The sequence below is a fragment of the Vitis vinifera genome, chromosome 13 (genome assembly GCF_030704535.1).
Source record: "Vitis vinifera cultivar Pinot Noir 40024 chromosome 13, ASM3070453v1".
NCBI classification, from domain to species: Eukaryota; Viridiplantae; Streptophyta; class Magnoliopsida; order Vitales; family Vitaceae; genus Vitis; species Vitis vinifera.
Window position 1 is genome coordinate 6463117 of NC_081817.1, and position 26262 is coordinate 6489378.

At 35.2% G+C, this 26262-nt stretch overlaps 2 protein-coding genes across 6 annotated transcripts; both read left to right on the forward strand.

Moving 5' to 3' along the window:
• Positions 1-32: 32 nt before the first annotated feature.
• On the forward strand, positions 33-20184 carry LOC100244436 (kinesin-like protein KIN-UC). 5 transcript variants are annotated; one of them, XM_010660070.3, is made up of 21 exons: positions 33-971; positions 2263-2366; positions 2663-2785; positions 3216-3401; positions 4149-4370; positions 4497-4659; positions 5010-5159; positions 6580-6668; positions 7663-7875; positions 8091-8225; positions 12659-12838; positions 13157-13336; positions 14955-15068; positions 15249-15377; positions 15450-15588; positions 15699-15791; positions 16784-16909; positions 18334-18459; positions 18705-18848; positions 18933-19061; positions 19760-20184. In XM_010660070.3, the coding sequence occupies exons 1-21, from the start codon at positions 809-811 to the stop codon at positions 19906-19908; spliced, it is 3057 nt and encodes a 1018-aa protein (XP_010658372.1). In that variant the 5' UTR covers positions 33-808; the 3' UTR covers positions 19909-20184. The 5 variants fall into 5 exon arrangements, with proteins under 5 accessions (XP_010658372.1, XP_010658373.1, XP_002273191.2 ...); XM_010660071.3 differs by having other exon boundaries at positions 12662-12838; XM_002273155.5 differs by having other exon boundaries at positions 2266-2366.
• A 458-nt stretch (positions 20185-20642) lies between these two features.
• LOC100249591 (UDP-D-xylose:L-fucose alpha-1,3-D-xylosyltransferase MGP4) lies at positions 20643-25852 on the forward strand. The gene is made up of 4 exons (XM_002273119.5): positions 20643-21446; positions 22645-22806; positions 23567-23782; positions 25300-25852. Exons 1-4 carry the CDS (start codon positions 20952-20954, stop codon positions 25507-25509), a joined length of 1083 nt encoding a protein of 360 aa, XP_002273155.1. The 5' UTR covers positions 20643-20951; the 3' UTR covers positions 25510-25852.
• Positions 25853-26262: the final 410 nt, after the last annotated feature.

Below are 26262 nucleotides of genomic sequence, written 5' to 3' on the forward strand. Positions count from 1 at the left end.
TTTGTGAGGGCCTATTGAGAGATTTGAATGAAATCAAAATGGGAGGGGACAGAGAAATGAGAATAGAAAGAGAGAGAAGAGTAGTGCCACCCACAACAGTCCAAGGAGGCGCAGCAGACAGTGGCATGCATGGTCCCCAGAATTCTTCGAATTTCTTTGGCCCCCCTAACTTTCTAAATGAAATAGCTGAATTCAAATTTTTTTTCTGAATTAAATTATATAAATAAAATGATAACGTTTAAAATAATTCCGAATCTATGCGTTACGTGGGTGGGAAAAAATCAAAAGATTTTCGGTTTTTTTTTTTTTTAATTATTATTATAAAAATCGGTTGGAAACGGAAATGGGAAGGGATGGCTCGGAACAGCTGCCGGTGGGCACTTGTAATAATGCAAAAATATTTGAGAGAGTGGAGTGATAATGTAGGGTGGTAGAATTCAAAAAATGTTCCCGATCAAAAAGCAACTCTTAGTCGTCAAGATCAAGTGACGTCGGGTAGAAGGCAGTTGCCCTGTGAAATCTCCAGTGTTACCGACATTTTTCCGTTTTGGTTTTTAAAAACGTGAAAAAGAAAAGCCGGGAAAGCAGTTGGCTTGTTGTTTCTTTGCTAGAATTTTCCTTTTATTTATATATAATGTTTTTGTGGGTGGAGTCGTGCCGACCTCAACCACTCTATACTTTTTCTCTCTCTGTGCCGTTTTAGTGTTAATGCTATTAGAAGGTAGGGACTAGGGACTAGGGAGTTGGGAGTTTGAATGAGCTTTGTTCTGGAAGTCACATGAGGTGAGAAGTGGGAACTTCGGCTTCCATGGGTTCGACTTCCAAGAGACAACTCCCACTCTCTTCTTCTTCTTCTTCTTCTTCTAGAGCAGCGTCTGGACAGGGGAATGCCGCAGTTCGTTCTAAGACCCCAGCTTCTAGACGCTCCGTTACCCCTAATTCTCGTGTTCATTCCAATGAAGATGATTCAGGTTTCTCTCTATATGTAGATTTTTGAATGAGTTATTGTGTTTCCTATTAAATGATGGGTGTTTGGGTGATGCTTGTTTGGTGGGGTTTTGTGGGGAATGGTGTTTTGCTTCCCTCTTTTTTTTTGGTTCTTTTTTTCCCCTTAATTTTCTTATTTTTAATTTGGGAGTTCATATTTTGTGGATGGAGATGCATGACAATGAGCTTATGGTTTTCAGAATAAGCTGAGAGCCAAACCGGGTCGAAAGTGGAACTGCATTAGTATTTGTTTTTTTTTAGATCATTTTCGATCTCTAGACTTAAAATGGACATTCAATGACGTGGTTTTTTGATGATTTTTTTGGAGGATTTGATTCCTTAGATGAACCCAATTATAAAAAATTAAAGCAGGATAAAATTTGGGAGGATATTGTTTGAGCCAGTGTTATGCATTGCAATTCTTGGTTGGTTCTTTGAAAGCAACTAATACCATGTTGTGTTTTTTGAGATTTTTCGGATTTCGAGGTCCCTTCTTTCAATAAGACATATGGGCAGAGATTCTAAATTGTCTTAATAATAGGAATCCAAAGTTTTCCAGGGATACATTTTGGTAGTTGGGTAGTTTCCTGATGTCCAATCATAAGTTCTGAACACAGAATTTTTCATAGAAGTTCTTCTTTTTTCTTTTCTTGAAAGTCAGAACCTAAAATTGCATAGTAATGGACTCCATAGATTACCAAACAACATCCCAAATGCCCAAAATATCCATGGTGATAAATGAAATCCAATATGATTCATCCATGATAATATTATACCATTGGGCACATTTTTTATAATGTCAATAGTTAATTTAGAATTTCTGTAAAGCCATTTTGATTAAGTAGTCAATTTTCAATATGCCTAGGTATTAGATCATATTGGGTTTGATCACTAATTAACCATATGCCCCATTTATATTTGTTGGAGGATCAGTCATATTCAGTTTTAACAAAGATTTATAGTTCCATTGAAGTTCTTTTAAGTTAGGGGTCCATTCAGAACCAACTGCCCCCTTAGCTTTGTTTTTTTAAGAATTTTTCTTTATGTGAATGGGATTTAAGTGTCTAGTTTTCCTTCTGCTATCGAGCATGGGTGGAACATATGTTGAAGGAGAATTAAAAGGTCGATCATAGGAAAAGAGAAGCATAATTTAGCTTTGTCCTCTGCTTTATTGAATAAAATAAATGCCACCAAGTTGTTAGATCCTGTGATTAATAATATTTAGAATTTGAGTAAAAAATATTTGTTTAGAGGTTCTGTAATTGACTTTTGCAGCAGATAGTGGAAGAGTGAGAGTTGCTGTTAGGCTTCGACCAAGAAATGCTGATGATCTCCTTTCAGATGCTGATTTTGCTGATTGTGTTGAACTGCAGCCAGAGGTGATTCGATATTTTTCATTACTATTTTAAGAACTAAATTTATTGCAGGGTTCTGTATGCCTTATCATGAGTCTGTTCTCTCTTGTTTCTATGTGTGTGTGCGCGCTTGCGTGTACATGCTCCCTAGGTGGCAGGGGCCAGGATGTGGATGGGGAAAGTTTTAGTTCTAACAGAAAAAGGGAAAAAAATAAAATTAAAAACAATTGCATGTGTACGGGTAAAGGTGGTGGTGGGGTTTCATGCTTGTACAGCCACATAAACTTTTGGATTAATCAGTTTCTTTTTGTCTGATATAGATGAGGAGGTTGAAGCTGAGAAAAAACAATTGGAGTTCTGAATCATATAGATTTGATGAAGTATTTACGGAAAGTGCATCTCAGAGGCGTGTTTATGAAGTGGTAGCAAAACCTGTTGTTGAGGTGAGTGACCCTAAGAGCTTGGCTAGTTACAGCATTAATGTCTGTGTGTAGGAGTGTCCATGCATTGTAACGCACCATGCACATCCCTTTATATAGACAAAACACAGACATTTGTCCTCATTGATGGAACAACTTTATGTGCAAGTTTTTGGTGGTGAAATCTTCATTGTAAACCTGACTGGCAGCCCGGAATTTTGTATTCTGATTATGCTGGGAAATTATATGACTGAATAGAGATTTCTTTGTGACAATGTATGCATGTTCATGCATTTTAAGCATATGTATAAATATGTGTGCATGGTTCCCTAATTAGTCAATTTGAAGCAACAACCCCCTTCCCCTTCTCTTATAGTTTGCAGATAAAAAAAATCTTGAAAATGTCTCGATGTCATGGTAATCATATGTAGTTGATTTGGTTATATTTTTGCAGAGTGTATTGAATGGGTATAATGGGACAGTTATGGCTTACGGTCAAACAGGTACAGGTAAAACTTATACGCTTGGCAGACTGGGCAATGATGATGCATCTGAACGTGGGATTATGGTAAGAGCTTTGGAAGACATAATTGCCAATACATCTCCTACTTCTGATAGTGTGGAAATCTCCTATGTTCAGGTATTACAATGTGGTATGAAGGCTTGCTTGAATATTTTTTATTTTTTATTTCTCATTTGAGTTGAATTGAAGTACTGCATCTTCATCAATAAGCATGGTTTTCAGTTTAGGTTTAGTTTGATGGCTTAAAATGTGGTTTTCATCTTCATCTTTTGCTACCTCTTTGAATGGTAGAACCTGTTGATAACATTCAATATGTTTTGGATTTGAGTCTGGCTGTTGGATCATGTTGTTTCTCAACCATGTATGGATTGGACCCTTTCACTCTCCAATAATCTTTCTTTTTTGGCAATCCTATGTGTGGGTGCAGTATCTATCATTTGGTCTTGCAGATTGGTGAGATCAATACTCCAATTTCATCCTGCTGAAATTGTTCACTCTGATATTGAATGGCTGCAAGGTCTGCAGTAATAAATGTTTTCAACAAAATAAAATTACAATTTCTAATTAAATAAACCCATCATTTTGAAATCCATAAAAAATAGCTTGGTACTTGTTTACTTTTCAGATTAAAAAAAATCACAATAAATTAAATGTTTCTAAGGCAAAAAGCTTGTTGTTTACACTATTAACTTTGCATGATCTCCTATACCATCTATGGCGAATGCTTTCATCAACAAAGTAATAAATGCTGACTCAGCATCATATTGCTAGTACATTCATGTAGACAGTTATGCCAGTTTGGTTATTAACAATATAACTTTACATGAAAGAATCACTCATTTACTGTTGTTCATGTTATGCCAGTTGTATATGGAATCTATACAAGACTTACTTGCACCAGAAAAGATTAATATCCCTATTACTGAGGACCCCAGGACTGGGGAAGTATCGTTGCCTGGTGCTGCAGTTGTTAAAATTCGAGATATTGACCATTTTTTACAACAACTGCAAATAGGTGAGGCAAATCGTCATGCAGCAAACACCAAGCTGAATACAGAGTCTTCACGTAGTCATGCAATTCTTATGGTGGGTGTCTCATAGGACTTGGGATTTTTTTTTTAAATTGTCTTTATGGAGAATTTTTTTAATCATATTTTCTGAATATTTATGAACACTCAACTCCCTAAATTTCTGACCTTTCTTGGTTAATAGGTTTATGTTCGAAGATCTGTCCACAAAAAAGTAGAGGACGAGATCTCTTCTCAAGAAAAAGTCAATAGAAGTGATGTACCTGGTGGCAGTAGAATACCTATTGTTCGAAAAAGCAAGTTGCTGATTGTGGATCTTGCTGGATCTGAAAGAGTGGACAAATCTGGTCTGTTGTTTATAGTAATTATTTATTTTGATTTCTGTACATGAGACCTGCATTTCTGCCTACTGTAGTTTTGTTTTGTTCTGTCTTTTCTTGTCTATTTTTCAATTCTTCTTTTGATTTTTTTGGTTCATCACTTTCATTGTTTGAATCATGTAGACTTATTTCCATGAATCATGCTGTATTAATTTCTACTTTGTCTTGTTTTGAGGAAAATTATGCATGTGTTGGCTAAACTTATAAAATAACAATGGTTCCCAAAACTATCTGGTTTTAAGAATGGTTAAATGACAGCATGCTTTTAATACTTGTTATTCTTAAATGAATTTACATTTTATGTTTTCATGTTGCAGGGAGTGAAGGGCAGTTACTTGAAGAGGCTAAATTTATTAATCTCTCTCTCACTTCCCTCGGCAAATGTATAAATGCATTGGCTGAAAACAGTCCACATATACCTATCCGAGATTCTAAGCTAACGAGACTCCTTCGTGATTCATTTGGAGGTTATCCCTATCTTTTTACATTTGGCTCTCTTTCTTCTATATTTGAAGTTATTCAATAAGATAAAAAGTAAAGCTCCTAGAATAGCACGTCATTTGCAACTTTGGTTATTTGATTAGTCCAATAGTACATTTTATGCTTGAAATTTCTGAAATATGCTGATAATTCCATACTTGATTGAGCAAAGTTCAGAATTTCTTTCTAGTTGATTCCCAATGCATAGTATTAACTTTTTGTCTGCCTTGATGATTCTTTCATCGTCTAATCAAACTTCTGGCTCAAAAGGTTTGACACAGCCAAGAAAAGATTGTATCCAAAACTTTAGTAGTCATGCAATGGCCCACTGTTCAGTATCTTCATGTCAAACCACTATGTGAATTGATCATATTTTATATTTATACTTAAACTTAAAAAAGTATTAGTAAAATCCTTAACAAGCCCCCTTGCACATTTATATGCATTCATTAGTTCTTTGGGAGACTGAAACTCTGAATTTAGATGTTTCTAATCGGTTTCTGGTATTACTCAAGCATATAATTTCTTAGTTGTATATTATCTTATTTTTCTTGCTTTCTTGGTAACTCTTTTCTGTCAGTCTGCTGAAGAATTATCCCTTGATAAAATCAATTGCAATCTAGAGAAATGAATGTTGGTGACCTAAAAATTTTTATGCTTATGAGAATACATTCATACATTCGCTTAATATATGCAGAATGAAAACTTTCATCTAGATGAGTGAAAAGAGTCGGATATATAAAATTAAAGACAAGTGAAATCATGAAGATCTAGACATATCCTGAGTAAAGGTTAAATAATAGAGTGTTGACTGAATTTTGGACATTTACACACAAGAAATGAGTGTTTAATGAGAAAGCAAATGCCTCAAGTGCAAGCGGGGGGCTCTGAACTGGGAAGGCTTGAAGGAAATGTCTAGTCTAAGTAAGATACTGTAAAAATGTAATTCATGATTCAACTGAAAGAAATGGCTTCTAGTTTATTGTAGTGGCAGATTAGGATTCATGCAAACCTGTACAATAGGAAATAAATGTGAGGGTGCAAAGCAAAAAGTATTAGGATGAGGAAGGGGGTATAAAGAGTGGAAGAAATTTCCTCAAAAGTGCACAAGGTTAAATCTGCAAAGAGATGTTTCTTTTACAAGAAAAAAGGAATAAGGTTGTGAAGATCTTCCAGTATACTTCATTAGAGTGAATGTCTCTGTTAGACTTTTGGCTTTTGAGTTTTTTCTGCTTACTTTTTGAGGATTTCAGTTTAATTTCTTTATTATAAATTTTTTATTCATAATTTCTCTACTTGAAGTTTGTTTATTCTATGGTGCTTGCTGTGACATTTTGTATTTGATTTGTTCTTTCCTGTTCCTTTGAATCCTTTCTAATGGTAATTCATAATTGGTTTAACAAACAGGCTCTGCAAGGACCTCACTTATAATAACAATTGGGCCATCTGCAAGACATCATGCAGAAACTACCAGCACAATTATGTTTGGACAACGGGTGAGTTAGATGCAGTACATTACAATTCAGATATTCAGAACTGGTCTTCATAAAATTTATGCAATATGTCAGGTGGTGAATCATCTTTCTCTCTCTGTTTCTTTCCCATTCAATGTAATTTCAAATTTTCAATTGTGTAAAACAAGGTATATGTTAATATTTCATTCTTACAATAAATACCATTGCTGTGTCTGGATTTTTTCTTATCATGCCCCTCCTTGGAATGAATTGGTATTGGTAATGGAAATGAGATGACATGAAGTATGCATGATCTCATTTATATAAAATTTTTCCAACAGGCTAGGGTCAATGCTTTGAAACAGGATAATGTTGCGTGCTGTGTTGTTGTTGGTTTGGTTTAACAGAAGGGGAAGCATATAGTTCATTAGTTGAACTGGAGTGCATTCCCAAGTGTTCTGTTATTGCATTAATTTTGGAAAATATTTTGAAAGATATTTCCAATTTATGATGTTCTTCAGTTAGAAAACCTACCCAGGGCTGCCAATATACAGAAGTAGGTTGGAGAATAAAACAACATGAACCTGATTGCTACTTAATTCAAGAGCAATTGGGCTCCCCCTTTGAGCCAATTGGAGCTCATAATAATAGCCCAAAAAATTAGTAAAGAAGTTTTGAAGAAGCCTCAAGCTAAACCAATGCTTTTTTACTCTTCACAAACATTCCCATTTCGAAAAAGTTCTAGCTGTTTTGTTTTTGTTCTTGTCTTTTTAAGTGTGGCACTCACACATTGTGGTCAGTAAGACACACACATGTTATGGTCATTATCAGAAAATAGTTTCCTATGTTAACCCTGATATTTGGCTAGTTTGTGTTGTCATCTCATTTCTTGGATATTCTCTGGTTTTGTACTTCTATTGGACCATTCCAAAGTTGAATTGTGAAAATTTGGTCTCTCAGTTGACATAGTAATTGTAATTTTTCTTTTGACATATTTTATCAGTCAAGGTAGGATAATATTTTGTTGCTTTTTCAGGCTATGAAAATAGTAAACATGGTAAAGCTTAAAGAGGAATTCGATTATGAAAGTCTGTGTCGGAAGCTTGAGAAGCAAGTAGACCAGCTCACTGAAGAGATTGAGAGGCAACAAAAGTTGAGAAAAAATGACACAGATGAATTGGAAAAAAGGCTCATAGAATGTCAAAACACCTTTGCTGAGGCAGAAAAGAATCTAGTTACAAGGTCTGAGGTAATTGTCTCTCCCGCTGTAATATATATATATATATATATTTTTTTATAATTTGGGATAATGGTACACTGGTTTCTTGAGCTTGGATCTGTGTCCTAAGCATTTTCCAATCATAAAATTAATTAATAATTTTTGGCAGTTATTGCTGCTGCTCATTGTTTGTTGAATCCATCTCCAGTATCCTTCTTTTCTAAATAACTTGTATTTCATTGCAGTTTTTAGAGAAGGAAAATACTCGTTTGGAATTGGAGATGAAGGATTTCCTAAATGAGTTGAATCATCAGAAAGATCTTAATGTTTTGATGCGTGACGAAGTTGCTAGCCTAGAAATGAGTTTAAAGCACAGCAAGGTATTTTCCTTCCTTGAGACAACACTAATTTTTGGTCCCCTAGTTTTATTTTCCTTTGAATTTAATTGATGCTGTGCAATTTTCTTATAATGTTCTTCTGTTAACCATATAAGATCAAACTGGCTATTACCATGTCAGTTCTCCCCTTGCCACATAGTAATCACTCTTAGCATTATTTAAAATTCTCTAACGGCTTCAAAATAACCTAACCACATTTGTGCAAGGAAATTCATGCCGTAGAATAGAAGAATAATTTCTTTTTATTTCATTTCCCAAAAAGTTGACCATTAAACGTATTTTATTGAAGGGGTTAAATACACTTTACCCCCTCAACCTTTTCTGTCTTTTACATTTTGCCCCATCACATTTAAACCCAGCTTGCCTCGCAAACTTGTTAAGAACAGCACTTCAGCATCATTTCAAAACCCATAAATTATAAAAGGGACTACTCTTTTTTGCATTCTAGTGCGAAAACTGGTTCGAATTTGTATAGAACCAACTTGAATTAGTAGCCTTGAAGTGGAATTTACACATATTTTTGTTGGGATATCTGTTTTGATCTTGCTACCTCAATTCCTAGGAAGTATCTAAGACTTCCTAGATCTTTAATTTCAAATTCAGCAACCAAATAAGAATTCAATTTTCCAATCTTAGTTAAATCATTTCCAATAACAACAATATCATCTACATACACAATTAAGGCAGATACCTTTTCATGAGTAGAATGTTTGATAAATAACGTGTGGTCACCTTGGCTTTGTTTGTAGGCCCTTCTTACCATGGACTTTGTAAACTTTGCAAACTAGGCTCTTGGGGATTGTTTAAGCCCATATAGAGATTTCTTCAACCTGCACACTTTGTTACCCCATTTTCTATGGGAAAAACCTGGCGGAACATTCATATATACCTCCTTTTCCAAGTCTTCATGGAGGAATGCATTCTCCACTTCAAATTGTTGCGACGACCAGTTTAGATTTGCTGCTAGAGACAATAAAATCCAGTGGGTATTCATCTTAGTTACAAGGGAAAAAGTGCATTGATAATCAACACCATAAGTTTGTGTGTACCCTTTTGCCACAAGTCTTGCCTTGTACCTTTCCACTGAGCCATTGACTTTATACTTAATGGTATAAATCCATTTACATCCCATGGTCTTTCATCTTTTTGGCAAATCCACTATCTCCCAAGTCCTGTTTTTCTCTAATGCTCTCATTTATTCTTTCATAGCCTTTTTCTATGATTCCAAGCTTAGAGCTTCCTCAATAGTTGTAAGAATTCCATGGCTGAATAATTGTGTTGTGAAGGCCTTGTATTGATGTGAGATATTCTGTAGGGACACAAATTGAGAAATAGGGTGAATTGTGCAGGATCTAGTTTCTTTTCTGAGAGTAATAGGTAAATCTAGATCATCATTTACGGTAGGATTTTGCATACCTTGTTCATTACATGTTCCGGAGTCAATGATTAGGTCTTGCAAAGGAATTGTGGGCTGCGTTCTCCTGGAATACATTGACTATAAGAGGTGCTTCATTGCAATGGGAATTTTGAATAATTCATTAGAAGAGGAAAAAATTATTTGAGGAAAGGGACCTTTGGAATCATTTTGATTTAGTGTAGAGAAGTCAAAGGAAGGTTCAAGTTCAAGATCCCACCACCTATCTTCCATACCATCTTTCTCTCACTGAAGGTAGGTGTTTCCATGAAAGGGTTGGTTTTCCACAAAAGTTACATCCCTTGTAACATGCTTTTTTTTTTTTTTTTTGTGTGGTTGGATGGTAACATTTGTAACCCTTTTTTTATTGATGAATAGCCTAAAAAAATGCAATGAATTGCTCAAGGGTCAAGTTTCCCTCTTAAATGGCTATGAACATGGACATAGGATAGCCAGTCGAATATCTTTGGAGGGGATTTACCAAGTCCTTGAAAATTAGGAAACAAAGAGTGAAGTTTTTCTATAGGGGATTTGAAATCAAGGACCCTAGTAGGTATCCTATTTATTAAGTAACTGGCTATCAAAAGGGCTTCATGTTTTTGGAACAGTCATTTCAAAAAGTAAAGTACTAGCAACTTCTATTAAGTGCTTATTTTTCCTTTCGACAATCCCATTTTGTTGGGATGTGTCAACTTATGATGAGTGGTGAACTATACCCTCATTTTGAAGATAATCAATCAGCGTTTGGTTGAAATACTCCTTCCTATTATCACCGATTTTTCGGCGATTTTTTCGGTGCCCTTAAAGCCAAAATCCATTATCATTGGATGTGGACCTCACACCTCGGCCCAACCCTCATAAAGCTACGATGTGATACCAACCATCATCTTATTAAATATTAGTCTAGTTTCTTCGTGGTTTCCGATGTGGGAAAAACAACATGAGTATCAGAGTATGCATGGGTAGGGGTTGAACTTGGGTTCTTGGGGCTTTGGATGAATTGCTCCAACTAGTTGGACAAATCTAGTTTAATGTTAGAATTGCACATGGAATAATATATATATTATAAATTTCTTTTATAAATCTTATAAATATATTTTATATATTATGTATTATAAATTCATTAAAATAAAATTATTGAAAATAAGTTAATTTTAATTATCTTGTTATGCCTTTTGTATAATAATTAAATACAAGAAAAATATAAATTTATAAATAAAATTATTAGTATTTTAAAATAAAAAATACACGTATCATCATTTCTTCTATATCATTGAATACATTCAAATTAAAAGGATGTGTATAAAATATGGTTTCATGTTGTGAAAGTTATTGTTGAATATTACAAATTATATCATACATAAATAAACTTCTTCAACAAAACAACCTCAATACGTCTATCATTTCTTAGAACTTTTCCTAATATTTTCATGAATTTTGATCAATTTTTGTCTTATCGATATTATGTATCCAAATTTCCACCAATATTTCTCAATATATCTTGATATATCTGTAAAATCAAATGACTAATATATCTATAAAAACCGATATTTTCATCCTTGTTCTAAACTAAAAGTGAGCATAGGAATACCAATCAATTTCTCCTCTACATCACATACAGGTTGAAGGAAACAAATTTTGATGGATCCTTCTATTCCACTATGACTTCCACATTGCTCCTCATTTTCTTGCAATTCCCTTTCTAGTAGACTAAAAAAAAATGGGGTAGACCATTGGATGAAATGACTCCTCACCAGTCAACATCCAACTGTATGTGGTAAAAAGAGTAAATGGTATCTCAGGGTTTTAGGCTTTTCAAAAATCAATTAGGCCATCTCTTTTTATGGTGAAGATGTTCGACTTTTTGAAAAAAATAACTGGGAGGTTTTATTTTCTGTTTTATTTTTTATTTTTTAATTTGATGCAGGAGAATTAGTTCTTAAAACATTCCTCCAGGTTTGATATATATAGGAAGGAATAAAAGGGTCTAGGTCTCTAAAGAAGAAGACTCTGAATCAAAATAGTACACTGCCTAAAGAGAAAAGAAATACATGATCAATCAAAAGTGCCCCTTGATTGATTGAGATGCCAAGTTCCTTTTGAATCAATTTGAGAAAGTGCTTTGATTGATCGAAGTGTAAATAACACTCTTGACCTATTGGACCACTCTGTAGATTGACTGAAAGCCAAAATTTCTTTTCCTTAACCCTGATTGTTACAAAACATCTTTTAATGTACAAGGATAGTTGTACATTTGCCAATGCAAAAACAAGGTTTCTGGACTCTCTCACTCATCCAAGGGTGCTCAAAGAAGGGTTTGCATACAGGCCTTGATGGATTCTTCCATTGCAATCTCTTCAAGCATAAAGTGGATGGTTTGTATGTTTTGTAAATAATTAGACTCAAGTTACAATTCGATGTGGAGACAAAAGAATCCTAAAATTGTCAATTATTTTGAAAGAAATTCACTGGATCATAGAGTCTAGGAATGTTTAAAGGAAAATTCCTTGTCTAGGGCTTTGTATTCTCCATGACTATAAAGTGTCTATAACTTATGTTTATCAACAGTTTATTAGGAGACATATTCAGTTAATCAATGAAAATAGAGAAAGAAATAATATGAATGGGTGGAAGGACATATTAGAAGCAAGAGCATAGGTTCCAATGTTATTTAATTACTGCTTAATGTTCAGTATTTTTTTGTAACCCCTGATCTAAATTCTGAATTGCCTTAAGCAGTGTTTCAATTTTTTTTTTTTTCAAAGCTTATTTATTGCAGAAGGCAATGCATAATGAAATCAAACCACATTCACATTTCATTGATAAAGTCATTTTTGCCTCTCTGTAAATTTCCATAATTCTTTTGAGTGTTGAAGGTTAATCTCTGCTTCTGGATTAATATCATTTTGCCATTTAACTATAGAAGTAGTCTATTTTTGTTCATCATGAATCTTGAAATATATTAGCAGAAGCACTAATGCTGTGTTTTGGATCTTAGTAGCAGTACCAGCTTGAAAATTCTACATGTCAGCAAGTACTTGCAGATACCACTCAGATGTATGAGAAGAAAATAGCAGAGTTGATTAAGCAACTAGGAGATGAGCGTGCTCGCTATGAAACTGCTGGAGAACAATTAGATGTGATCAAGAAACTCCTAAGTGAGAGCCAGCAGAAAATTCAGGTTAGACATTTAATCATCTCAAAGATAGATGTTTATGTTGTCTGTTCTATCTCCACCACTGAATCCCAATTATTACTTTTCTATGTTTTGTCTTTTGAGGTAGATTTTCTTATCCTTTGTGGGAAATTTTTTTAAGATTTTGCTTCTTTGTTAGAAGCAAAACCTATCAAATGTAGTGTTTCTAAGGTCCTACTTTGCTTCATCATTCTGTATGTCATGGATCTTGAACCATGCTTTGAGTAGTAGATTAGTTTTTCCTGCCACAAGTTTTAACTAAAACTATTGCAATCCTTAATGCTATTATATTATTCTTGGTAGCAACAAAAAACAGAAAATTCTACGTATCAGAAGGCACTTGCAGACACTACTCAAATGTATGAGAAGAAAATAGCAGAGCTAACTAAGCAACTAGAGGATGAGCATGCCCGTTTTGAAGGTGCAGAAAAACAATTGGATGAAGCAAAGAACCTCCTAAGTTGTCATCAAAAGCCAATGCAGGTATGCCTAAAATTTAAGTGGAATGTAGTATGCCTTGCATGGTTACCTCTCCCACTACTACTGCTCCTGCTACTGCTACTAAATTGTATTTTATATAGATTTGTTTCATACGTGGGGGTTTGGAAGAGATGGTGGAGCCTCTCCTTCTTTGTAGGTTGTGGTTTCCTTATGCTGTCTTTTATTTATTGTTGATTTGGGGTTTGTTAGATGTTTACTTTATTGTTTTTGTCTATCCAGTTGAGGTTTTTGGTTTGTGGGACATTGGGAGTATCCCATTGAAACTGAATGAGTACATTGTGTCATTTGTAGAGCTGAGGAGAGATGATGGATCATCTCCTTATTCATTGTAGATTTGCAGTTTCTACATGGTGTCTTTTGTTTATTCTTGTTTTGAGTTTCTCAGTTGTTTCCAGCCTCCTTTTGGGGTCTTCTTAGTTAGGGATGTGAAACCTTTGGGCTTAGGGATTAAAGTTAATATGGTACCTAGTTTCTTTAGGAGTTGCTTGGAGTACTTAAAATAAAAGGAAAATGAGATTCTTTAAGGGTGTGGAGACAGATAAATGTCTAGTTGCTATTAAACTGAGCTCCACTCTTTGGTTGGGTCCTTTTATTGAATAATGTTAGAAAGATTGGCCAATCCATGAAGCAAACTGATTATGGGAATCATAGGGATGTCCTTGTGTTTTGTAAGGATGTATGGACATATATTTCTGTTGTTGCTAGTAAAAGAATGAGCTCTGCTCTCTGATTGGGCCCTTCTTATAATGGATGATTTCATAGAGATTAGTAGAAGCAGCATGCACTAGATTGGGAGGGAATAGTTTTCAATCTGGATGTCCTTGTATGCTGGTCTCTGTTTTTTGATTTTGTCCTCAAGCCCTTTTTCCTTCTTTGGGAGGAAAGGATGCCTCGCTCCCTTCTTCTCCCTTGCCTTTTTTCTTAATAAATTATTATCTATCACCAGCAAGAAAAATGTTGAAAAACAATGGAGTGATTAAATTCTGACTAGACGTCCTAAATTAAGATGGTGGGCTTGCTAGTAATGTACAAACATAATAATGTTGTTGGAATGCCAAAGAATTATCAGAAGAATGCATTTCTCACTTTTGACCTAGTACTTTTCTTGTTCTAATTATTAAGGCTATTGAAAGTAGGCTATGCATTTTGGCATTGTATTTGCTCTTAACCTCTTGGTCATAATTCTTATCATAGTGCATCCAAATATTATTACTTTATTAGGAGACAGATAGATGTATACACAGAAGTATTTACCATCCTTTAGTGAAGTAGTTAATGACTTGTGGAACAGGGGCGCTCGTCATATGAGATACACCAAGCACATGAATGGCAGGAAACTTAAGTTTATTTGAGGTAGCCCTATTGGCACCTATTATCCATTCCAAACACTGGAACCCTTGCCAATGTTACATGGGATTACCATTCTAGTTTCCCTTGAGCTGGAAATATCACTCAAAGTGCCTGGATTTTCTTGTATGGTTTTATTGCTGCTGATTCTTTCTTTTTCTTGTACAGTTTCCCTTTATTCTTTCATTCTTTCTTTGGCCATATTTTTATAATTACCATAATAATAAGAATAAATTATCGGACTCTGGAGCAGGATGAGATTGATGAACTTAAGATGAGGTTGCATGAAATGGGTCGGCATCAGGAGCTTAGTGTTAATGAGCTTCAATCCTTGCAATCTGAGTATAATGATCTACTGTCTGAGAAGGTATGCTTGATATAATAAATTACATGAGCATGCTTAAAATTTTCCTTATTGGATGTATAAATTTTTATTCATAGCATTCTTATGTAACAACTCCCTTCTAATGGATGGGCTTTCTTCTTAGGTTGAAAACTGTAATTACTAATGATATTATGTATCTATTAAAAATTTGGAAATTTTCAGGCAACGTTAACTGAGGAACTCCATGCTGTTAATCAAACACTTTCAGTTGAAGAAAAGCAAAGGAAGACTATTGAAAATGAGTTGGTCAAACTTAAGAAGCTTGTGCTGGAAAATGACCATGACTTTGAAGTAAGTTTCATTGTACAATTCAATATAGCATATATTATATATGCTTTGATATCTTACCATTATTTTGGACAGGACAAGAAATCATATGTGAAGGAAAGCATAGGTAAAGAATCATCAGCTTTTGGGGCCCCAGTGGGTTTACATAAGTCAAATCCATCAAGGGAAACAATATCCGGCCAAAGGGCCACTATTGCAAAGATATGTGAAGAAGGCAAGATTTTCTTAGTACTAAAGCACTATAAACTTTGACAGTTTTCTTAGTTGCTGATTTTGCATCTTGGGATATCTTGATTTACAAATTGTTTGGCTTTATACATCCAGTTGGCCTTCAAAAGATATTAGCATTGTTAACATCTGAAGATTTAGATGTCCAAATCCATGCTGTAAAGGTGGTAGCCAATCTTGCTGCTGAAGGTACAAAAGACATTTTAGATAATGTACGCACACAAGCATGCACAGATAGATTGATGCCTCTCTAAAACATTCTTCTAGTGGGTTCTCATGCTTTTAATTTGTCTAAGGCATTTACAATCATTTTCCTGCTTCCTTTGAATTTCAAGTTTCAGTTTTGTGAGGGTGGACCTTTTCCCTGTTAATCATCCTTTTATTGGGCAGTTTTAGAAGACTGGCATACTAATGCAATATTTCTAATTGGAGAAGGCCTCAGATACATGTTTAGTAATTTGTTTTGCTCTTCAGTCCATAACATATAATCTATTAATCTGTTTGAATTGTGTAGTATAAGAAACAAAAATAGAAAAAAACTTGATGGGCATTAAAATAAGATAGAAGTATTTATAGTTACAGATTATGGACATTTTTAATCAAATCATATTTGAATTCTTGCTCCAGATATTTTTGAGCATTTTTAATGAAATCATATTTGAATTCTTACTCCAGATATTTTTGTCAGGGTTTAAGAAGGGTAAATTTGTTTCATGCTGTTTAGATTTAAGTTTGATCTGGTCAAATGTGAATTAAATTTTCAAATTTTGTTCAAGTATTTGTTCTAGTCCTCCATTAAAAGAAAATGAAAAATAAATAAATTTCTTTTATGTTTTAAAAATAAATTGTTCAAACATTCGACCATTCATATTGAAATATCAAAAGTCACTAAAACACTTAAAGAAATTTCGTTGAAGTTACCCATGTTGAATTACCAATGTTCCTAAGAGCTTAAGCTGTTAGGATTTAGGGCCACAATGTATATCATGCTTTATAAATCCACACATGCACACACATATATAGATTGCCTCAAAAATAGCTTTTTGTTTTAAGAAAATATCTTTCTCCATCTAAATTGAAGATTATCCATGAACCTGTACTACTCAGTTCAGTAAATAGCATAAATAGTATTTTAGGTGTGCAAAGCTTTTTATTTTATTTTATTTTTCGTCCAATTTCAGATATTAATCAGGAAAAGATTGTGGAGGAAGGGGGTTTAGATGCTCTTTTGTTGCTGTTGCGATCATCAAAAAGTACAACTATTCTTAGAGTCGCTTCTGGGGCAATTGCTAATTTGGCAATGAATGGTACTCCTGAATCTTCATTTTTTCCTGGTTTATTGCACTTCATGAATCTTGCTTATGAATGTGTAATCAATGAATATTGCCATCCTTCTTTTTCTAGGTGTTTTTTTTTCTCCTTCCTTTTGATCATTTAGAAATGGCAATGCAAAAATGAAATTGCATACCTAAATAACAAAACTTAGTATAATGTTTGCTAACCTATTTTTTGCCATGACTTTTTAGGTCCATGGCTGAAAATTTTCAGGCACAGAAAATACATTTTGAATATGTGTATTTTATGAAGCAAACTATATTGGTGTTTTATCTTAAGTATTTCTCTGAACAAAATATGTTTAGTTTTAGTCTTCCTCTAGAGTTGAGTATCTAATAAACTTCTTTTTGCTGAACTTCTAGAGATCCAGTACTTCTTGACTTCCACGGTGAGGAAAGGTTTGCTTAAATAACAAAAGGCCAGATTTTTTTACTTGTATACTTGGAATCTTGTGTGTATATATATATCAAAGAACGAAAGAAATCTTGCAATTTGATTTTAATTTTTAGAATCAAATAGAATCTTGCAATTTGGAAATTATAACAGGCTTCTAACCATATAAGACACTGGACTAAGGCAAGAAAATTGTAGAATTTCAAGACTAGATGGAGGTAGCAACAGTATTTGAATTTTGAGTGGAATTCCAGGAATTGTCTAGGGAGAAAACCTTGATAGGAAAAAGATGCACAATGGGGAGGGCGTGTTACTTTTCACAAGTTATGCGTTCAATATTTCAAGAAAAATCATGTCCCAGATTATGTGTATTTTCTAATAATGAGCCATCCAATTGTTGATACCTCCTCTACTTCTTGCTGTGTCTGTTTACGATATTGTAAATTGGTTATCTGCAAGTGAAATATGAATAGTGATGCTTAAAAGTTGTTTAAGGATCATTTTATTATTATTTTTTTGTTTGGTGGTTGCTATAAAGGCTCCTAACCCTGATGAAAGTAGCTGAGAAACTTTACCAACAGGTGAACTGGTACCCTTTTTTTTTTTTGGCTTGCATAAGAATCTGTGATGAGTGGTCTCCTTTTCGAAATGGTGCTTTACCACCAACTGCTCTCTCCCATCACAGTGTAGTGAACTCTTCTAATCAGATTTATCAGACAAATGAATATTTATGTGTCCATTTCCCAAGTTAGACATGATTGTATTAATGTTTCTCCCTATCATGATGCTTTAAATTTATTCTTGGGGCAAATATGTATAAAAAAGTAGAGTAAATTTTGACCCAAAAACTTACTATGATGGTACAATTGTCATCAGACCAAGCTTGCTACTAATCTAAAATGCTCTCTTCTTCACTTGCAAAAATGGAGGTGCAAACTGATAACATCTAAGAAACTCTTAATACCATTTCAGAAACTTACTGTATCATCTTCTATCTTCTCAGAGTTGAATCAAGGGTTAATAATCAGCAAAGGAGGTGGTCAGCTACTAGCAAACATGGCTTCCAAAACAGATGATCCACAAACTCTTAGAATGGTAGCTGGTGCAATTGCTAATTTATGTGGAAATGGTAAGCTAAAAGTATTTTAACAGTTACTTTTTCAGCCATATTCACAGCTCACATAATCATTGTCTGCACGGATTGCATATCTACAAATGATATTAAATTTTATATTTATCTTATCTCACCTTAAATGACAACGCCGTCAAACCAATGAAGTACAGTGTTACCGGTGCTTCATGAGCACTAGAGAAACTGCTTTGAATGGGAGAGATTCTTCTATATTAAAGCAAGTTCTTTTTTCATTTTAACAGAGAAGTTGCACATGATGCTGAAGGAAGAGGGAGGCATCAAGGCACTTCTGGGAATGGTTAGATCTGGAAATAGTGATGTTATTGCACAGGTTGCTAGGGGAGTGGCTAACTTTGCAAAATGTGAATCTCGTGGAATCATTCAAGGTCTGTGGTTGTTATCTTTCATAGACTAGGTGACTATCATTCATCTTTGCTAATCATGAATGTGAATAATTTTACTTAATGCAGGACATAGAAAAGGTCGATCACTTCTTGTTGAAGATGGTGCACTTACATGGTTGATTTCCAATTGTAATACTGCTTCAGCTTCAACTCGACGTCATATGGAGCTTGCTCTTTGCCACTTGGCACAAAATGGTAACTTCACAGTTTAGAAAGGACCTGGGATTCATTCAACATTGCGTAATTTGGAAATTGAAAATCAATCAGTAAAGAAGTTGGACTACCTGTTCCAAAAGGATAAATAACCTCTGCATCTCAAAATTTGTAGATATAATCTCAAATGGACATAAATGCTCCTTTGTTCCTTCTTCGTTGTGAGATAGACATAAAAACGATTGATGGAGGACCTTTTGTTAAAAAAGATCATTTTCCATGTTTCCAAAATGTGGAGGTTATTTTTCCCAATTGGTGATTATCTTATCCATTTGCATCAAATAACCCAAAAAATTTTGGGTTCATGCACTGTGAATCTTTTTCTTTTTTATAAATCATATAGAACATGCTATTTTCAGTCACATTGTGGATTCCAAACATGGTGCAGTTTCTTCTGGTCGGAGTCCATACTTTGCATTTGGTGTATTTCAAACCCATCATCAATTCTTCTTTGACAAACACTGCACACAAATACAATGCATTAAAACAATTCCTTGAGAAAACATTCAATCTACTGCTGCCAATTCTATTTTGATTTCCCTTAAACTTCCCTCCAGCATTTTCCCTATGATCTGAAAGATAGGGGTTTCCTGGAGACCACTTCCAGATCCTCGAAAGTAAAATCCTGATAGCACAACAAGTTCTTCATTGCTAACACTATGTTTTCCTGGTTGTTGCAGAGAACAATGCCCAGGATTTCAAATCCAGTGGAGGTGTGAGGGAACTTAAACGAATAGCAGCTGAGTCCACCAGAGAAGATATTCAAAACTTAGCAAAGAAGACACTGAAATCGACTCCATTTCAAGCTGAGATTCATGCAGAATTATAGTAAGACGTATAGAACCACAGCACAGCAAATCTTTTTATACGAGTTATCTCACTCTTATTAAGGGAAGCTGGATTTTTTGGATTGGCACTAATACATTTGCATGAATGCCTTGTGGTTGGATTGATTTATGCATGTACATAGAATACTGCAAGAGTAAAATTTAATTATTACAGGAATTCCTAAATTGAAGCTCAGATCCAATGCCATACTGTTAGAATATATATGTATAAATTTGTCACTGTAAATGGGATGTAGTCCTCTGGAGACTGTTGGTCATGCTCTTCCATGTTGGCCTTCTTTTGGAATAGTTTACATACTCTCCTTTTGTCTCAGTATCTGAGGACCTCATTACTCATCAGATAACAGTGTCCATTCTCATATGGTAAATGTTCACATCAACATTGGTCCAATAGAGAATGAGAATGGGGATGGGAATAGGAAAAGAGAATGGAAATGGAAAATCGATTCCATTCATTCATAATGTATTTGGATTATATCTTTTTGTCATAAGAAGAAAAAGACTCGTGTTTGTATAAATATTATTATGCGACTCAACAAATATGAACTTGTAAGAGATGTTTTCAAAATTGTTTTCGAAAAAATGGAAAAATAAATTAAAAACTTTTTAAAAATAAAAACATTATTTTAACATCAAGGCTTTTGGAACTTCTTCGTATGGATTTGTTTGGGCCTTCTAAGGCTTTCAATATTTTTGAAATTTTTGATTCTTGCTTTTTTAAAATTTTGTAACATGGTCCAAATTGAAAGAGCTTTACTATGACACCTCCTCACCGTTGTGCTGTCATCCGCGGGAACGTCTTCTGCGGTTTCCATAGGACGTTAAAACTGCGAAAGTGTTGCTTATACATTTTTGACAAAAGTCTTAACTCTGACCATTTCATCAACACTCTCAGCTTTCACTCTCAAATCTCTAAATCTAAGCCCATAAACCCTACTACCCCATTCAATTTCCCATCCAGATTTCATATTACATTTCATGTAGTGGAGCTGTTTCTCAATTCGGATTAACAAGAATAATAAAAATGTCATCCATACATCAAAGGCAGCAATTGCAGCAGCAGCATCAGCAGCATCTTCTCTCGGACTCCTACCCAATTTCGGCCCGCAGCTCGCCAAATTGGGGAAGATCTATCTCCGTTTTCGGCCGAACAGGGCTCTTGGTGCTCTTGACGTTGGTGGTAGTATTGGGTGTTGTGCTGCCAGGAATGAGAGCGCCTGATGGCCTGTTTGGTGGATCCAAAGTTTCGGTTTCCAAATGGCGAGAGTACACATTGGAAGAGGCTGTCCCCTTTGCGGCCAAGAACGGGACTTTGATCGTTTGTGCAGTGAGTCAGCCTTATTTGCCGTTTCTCAATAATTGGTTGATTAGCATTTCCAGGCAAAAGCATCAGGACAAGGTGCTGGTGATTGCTGAGGACTATGCCACGCTTTATGCTGTGAATGACAGGTGGCCTGGCCATGCTGTTCTTGTTCCGCCTGCCCCAGATGCTCAAGTTGCCCATAAGTTCGGTTCTCAGGTATATAGCATTTGGCTTTGATTACCGACTTTTCTCACGCCCCAAACAAATGCCCAATTCAGGTGAAAGATCAGCCAATCTATTAGCCTCCATGTAAGCAAGATCACAGTGAAAACCCTCAAACCATAGAGGTTAAGCCTTGTGATTGTGATGCTTTCCTTCTTTGTTGCAATCTATTTCGGTGGTTTAAGGATCTTGGTGGTGAAGTTAGGAACTAACAGAGAAATTTTTCCTGACTACCATTCAATTTTGTGGTCATTGAAGATCGGTACCAAGACCTCACAGGCAGTAGGAGGGTTGTTTCCCTCTTTTTAGTGATATGGATTTCTGGCGTCACTTCCATTACTGGTCATGTGTTTTGGTTCAAAGTTTTGCATGCTCTATGTGTGGAGGCCCTTATACATGATACCTGGGTTAGGCTTTTTTATATTTTATTAGTTTGAGTTAGTAGCAAAATCAGTACCAGAAAACCAACCTAGAAAGTAGAAGGGTTACTTCCCTTTGTATAGTAGCATATATATTTCTGGTATTTGTATATATGATAGGTGGGTTGGCTTCTATTCTTCGTTGGTTATTGGTATTTGTACCAATCCAAATGATCATGAATTTGAGGAAATTCCCATTGGATGCATGCTACTTCGTTGGGTGAGTTAGCCAGGATGCTGCCAAGATGTCCATGGGTTTGGTTTCTAACTCACTTTATAATCTTTAACACCAGCTTTTGAATTCAACACTTCCCCCTTTTTTTTCTTTTTTCTTTTTTCTTTTTTATTTCATTTTTTCCATTTGAGGTGACATCTGTCCTTCCCTACAACTCGTGAATTGAGAATTATCACAATAACAACCTTCATTAAAGAACCCATCTTTTCATTTCATGTGCTGTGCATGTTTTTTTCTCAGCCTCTACATAAATGAGGGAACTAGAGATGTATATTTTGAGCTATATTTTTATCTGTCTGTACATAAATGAGGGAACTAGAGGTGTGTATTTTGAGCTCAATTCTGGTTTAAAAAATGGCATTCTCAATGTTTGTAGGGTATATTTGCTCCTGTAATTTTTTTTTTTCTATCTGAAGTTCCATGGTAGAATGGATTTATGCTATACACTGTCTTTCTCATTTTCATTTCTTGCTGATATTGATCAATCATCAATGTGGGATTAGTTTTTGAAGTTTGATTGCTTGATTTCATTATACAGGGTTTCTTTAATTTTACTTCTCGAAGGCCTCGCCACCTACTGTACATTTTGGAGCTTGGATACAATGTTATGTATAATGATGTTGACATGGTATGGTTGGCTGATCCATTTCCTTATTTGCAAGGAGATCATGATGTGTACTTCACTGATGACATGACTGCAGTACGTACACCAACTTTGCTTTTAACTTTTCGTGTGGTCTCTTTTATGTTGTAAATTTATGCCACCTATGGAGAATGGAACAGACAGTCATTCATGTGTGCTGCCATTTATTATCCAATATCAACTCTAAAATCCAATTTAGCATATACTGGAAATGTCTACTTTTCTTTTCCATTATTAGAGGAATTTTATGCCTGTGCTATCATTGGCAGGGCCAATGTTTTTGATGTTAAGAGGACAAATATCAATCTGCTAGGATACTAGTTGAGTTCAATGTGATACAAAGTCAACTTCCTCTATTGAAAACATCAGAACACTACATCATGAAAATACCAAGTCTGAACCCATCCTACTTGAGTACCACATTGAACTCCCAAACTCTTGCTTTTGAGGTCCTCCAGGCATCCCTCATAGATCAATTGAGAGACAACTCATTAGTATTCAAAATGACCCTTGAAAACCAAGAACTGTCCATACAAGTGGAATTTAGATACTGTATCATGAATTTGAGTACAGTCGGCATAACTGGAGAAGATTTTTCAATAATTGTGCTACAATTTGTAGCTTCCATATGTACCCTGACTAAATTTCCTGTAGGTCTTGCTAGCGATCAGATTAAGACAATTTTACATGCCCCTGATATCTTGCTCTAACAACTGTGCAATGTATCCTATATCTTGAAGGTGCATATTCTTATCATCCATAAAGTGTGCAATTTTGGTTGCTTTATCCATTTCTTTTGTTCTTTTTGGGTGGCCAGGTGAAACCTTTGAACCACTCTCATGATTTGCCACCTCCAGGGAAAAAGGGCCGCACCTATATATGCAGCTGCATGATTTTCATGCGCCCCACTGATGGAGCAAAACTGGTTATGAAAGACTGGATTGAGGAACTTCAAGCTCAGCCATGGTCCAATGCGAAGAAATCAAATGATCAGCCTGCCTTTAACTGGGCACTAAACAGAACTGCAGCACAGGTATGTTCTGTGCACCTTCCTGTTACTGCCTTTCTTGCATTTTTATGAACCATTAAATCATTATATATTGGAAGTTCATGCATTTTTATGCAATTGTTGAAGTTAAAATGTTGAAAAGGCATGGGAGGGTTTGATTTTATTAAAGTGGTGTATTAAAAGGTGACTTCAAGGCTTGGAACTCAAGGCTCGCCTTCCTAAGAATGGAGGATCAGAGAAATGCCTTGGGGCTCAACGCCTACTCTTGCACCTCAAATATGTTTGTCTCATACATTAGCCTGTTGTGTATATGCCCGCATGCCTGATGCATTAACCAGAAAATAGGTTCTACTCAACAAGGATTAAAAGAATAATTATTCTTTAACACTTATCATTTACGTGTGTAATGTATTTATCTGTTTATATATTTTGAAAGCTCCATTTTACATTAAATATTTCCTCTTGCTTTTAAAGTTGGTCTTTCATGATTCCTTTGCATATTGTCCCCCCCCCCCCCCCTGATTTTTCTGTTGATGGTTGAATTGCTTGTATACTACAGAGCTGTTTTAAATGATTGTTTAATTTTTCATAATTAATTTATTATTTTGTTTAAATAATGAGGGATTATGAGACTTAACCTCGCCTTATAGCATATGCCTCCCTCCCTTGGACTTTCAATTGATGGTTGTTTGCATTTACACTATATGAATCTCCAAAATTATTGTTGGCCTTAATCAATTAATTAATCATCTTAAATAATGAGGAATTATGAGGCACAACCTCATCCCTAGAGGAAGTCTTTGATTAGGAGGCTGAAATACTAGTTTGATAGATATACCTCTGTTGAATAGGGCCCAATTTAGCTTGAATAAACCAGTACTCATGTTTATTTGTATGGTTTCAGTTAATAGAACAGGATTGTGATGCTTAGTTTGTGTATGCTATGCAGTGGAAACTTCATTGTTGTTCTTTGGTACTGTTAGCCAAGTAGCGTGTTAAGACATGTTTTCCTTTTTTCATGCCAAGCACAACTGGAATAGAAGAGTGGTGACTCAAGGATACATGTACTCAATTTTTTTCCTTCTATCATCTTTTATTATCTTTGTAGTTTGTCTTCTCAAGGTATCACCCTCAAATCCCTTAAGCTGTTCACTTTTGCCACAGACTGGGAATCTCTATCATCTGTCCTCCAAAATATTAGATTTTTAGAAATTTATCATTCCACTTCACTTTCCAAATGTCAATTCTTTAGTAAAGTTTCAATATTTTGCTCTTTACTCTCTCTGTATGATGCACATGAGTTGGTATTTCTAGAGGATGTGTTCTATACAATTAATGTACCAAGACTACTCTGCCTCTGTAAGGCTTTGTTCATATATTATTTGTTACATACATTGAACACAAGATCAAATATATGCTGCATGGAGAAGAATTACCTGATTTATGACTGGAGTTACTAATATATAAAATTTCAAATTGGAATTGATTGGTTTCTTCCACCGATTTAGCATCTAATGATAACGTTGATCACTTTGCTACAGGTGGATCTCTACCTGCTTCCCCAGGTAGCATTTCCTACAGGAGGATTATACTTCAAGAACCAGACATGGGTGCAAGAAACAAAGGGATTGCATGTTATCATCCATAACAATTATATCACAGGTTTTGAGAAGAAGATAAAGCGCTTTCGTGACTTTGGGCTCTGGTTGGTAGATGATTATGCACTGGAGTCCCCGCTTGGAAGGATATAACTAGCTGAAGGATCTTAAGGATACCCGTCTACAGCACAGTCATGCTTGAACCTAGCATGAAATGCAACCTGTGATTAGCTCTGTCATTTGTGATAACACTAATGCCATAAATATTTCAAAAAATCCGGTACAACACTCTAGGACTAAGCATATAGAGATAAGACATCATTTTCTTAGAGACCATGCACAAAAGGGTGACATTACACTTGAATTTGTAAGCACAAAAGATCTACTTGCCGATATTTTTACAAAACCCTTAAGTGAAGAGCAATTTGTTGATATTAGAAGACAACTATGGGTGATTTCTTTATGATCAAATGATTGCTTGATGAATTCTTGTTGATATTACTCTTGAATATACCCTATGATTGCGTGAAATTCATATCATATGCATCATATAGAAATAATCTTAGGAAAAAGGTCAAATTTTGACCAAAAATCAAAATTCCCGTGGCATTGGACATAAAAAATTGGGGATTTCAATTGAAAAGGGTAGGGGGAGGATCACGAGACAAGAAAATGCAACAAAATTTGGAAAAGTGACCGTTGGGCCTCAACCGGACCTCAATCGGACCTCAACCGGTTGAGGTTCAACCTTGACCAAGAAGAGAAGGCCATTGGGAGAAAGAGAAACTTTTTGGCCTCCCTCAACCGGTACTCGACCAAACGAGCACAACCGGTCGACCTGTTGAGCCATTTTTTTGGCTCAACACTCAACCTTTTTCAACTTAAAACCTTTTAACACAAGTTTGA

Coding starts and splice junctions, on each gene's coding strand:
- LOC100244436 (XM_010660070.3), top strand. CDS start 809: ATGGGTTCGACTTCCAAGAGACAACTCCCACTCTCTTCTTCTTCTTCT. Junction 4,660..5,009: donor TGAAAGAGTGGACAAATCTG/GTCTGTTGTTTA, acceptor TTCATGTTGCAG/GGAGTGAAGGGCAGTTACTT. Junction 15,589..15,698: donor TGCAAAGATATGTGAAGAAG/GCAAGATTTTCT, acceptor TTATACATCCAG/TTGGCCTTCAAAAGATATTA.
- LOC100249591 (XM_002273119.5), top strand. CDS start 20,952: ATGTCATCCATACATCAAAGGCAGCAATTGCAGCAGCAGCATCAGCAG. Junction 22,807..23,566: donor TCACTGATGACATGACTGCA/GTACGTACACCA, acceptor TTGGGTGGCCAG/GTGAAACCTTTGAACCACTC. Junction 23,783..25,299: donor TAAACAGAACTGCAGCACAG/GTATGTTCTGTG, acceptor ACTTTGCTACAG/GTGGATCTCTACCTGCTTCC.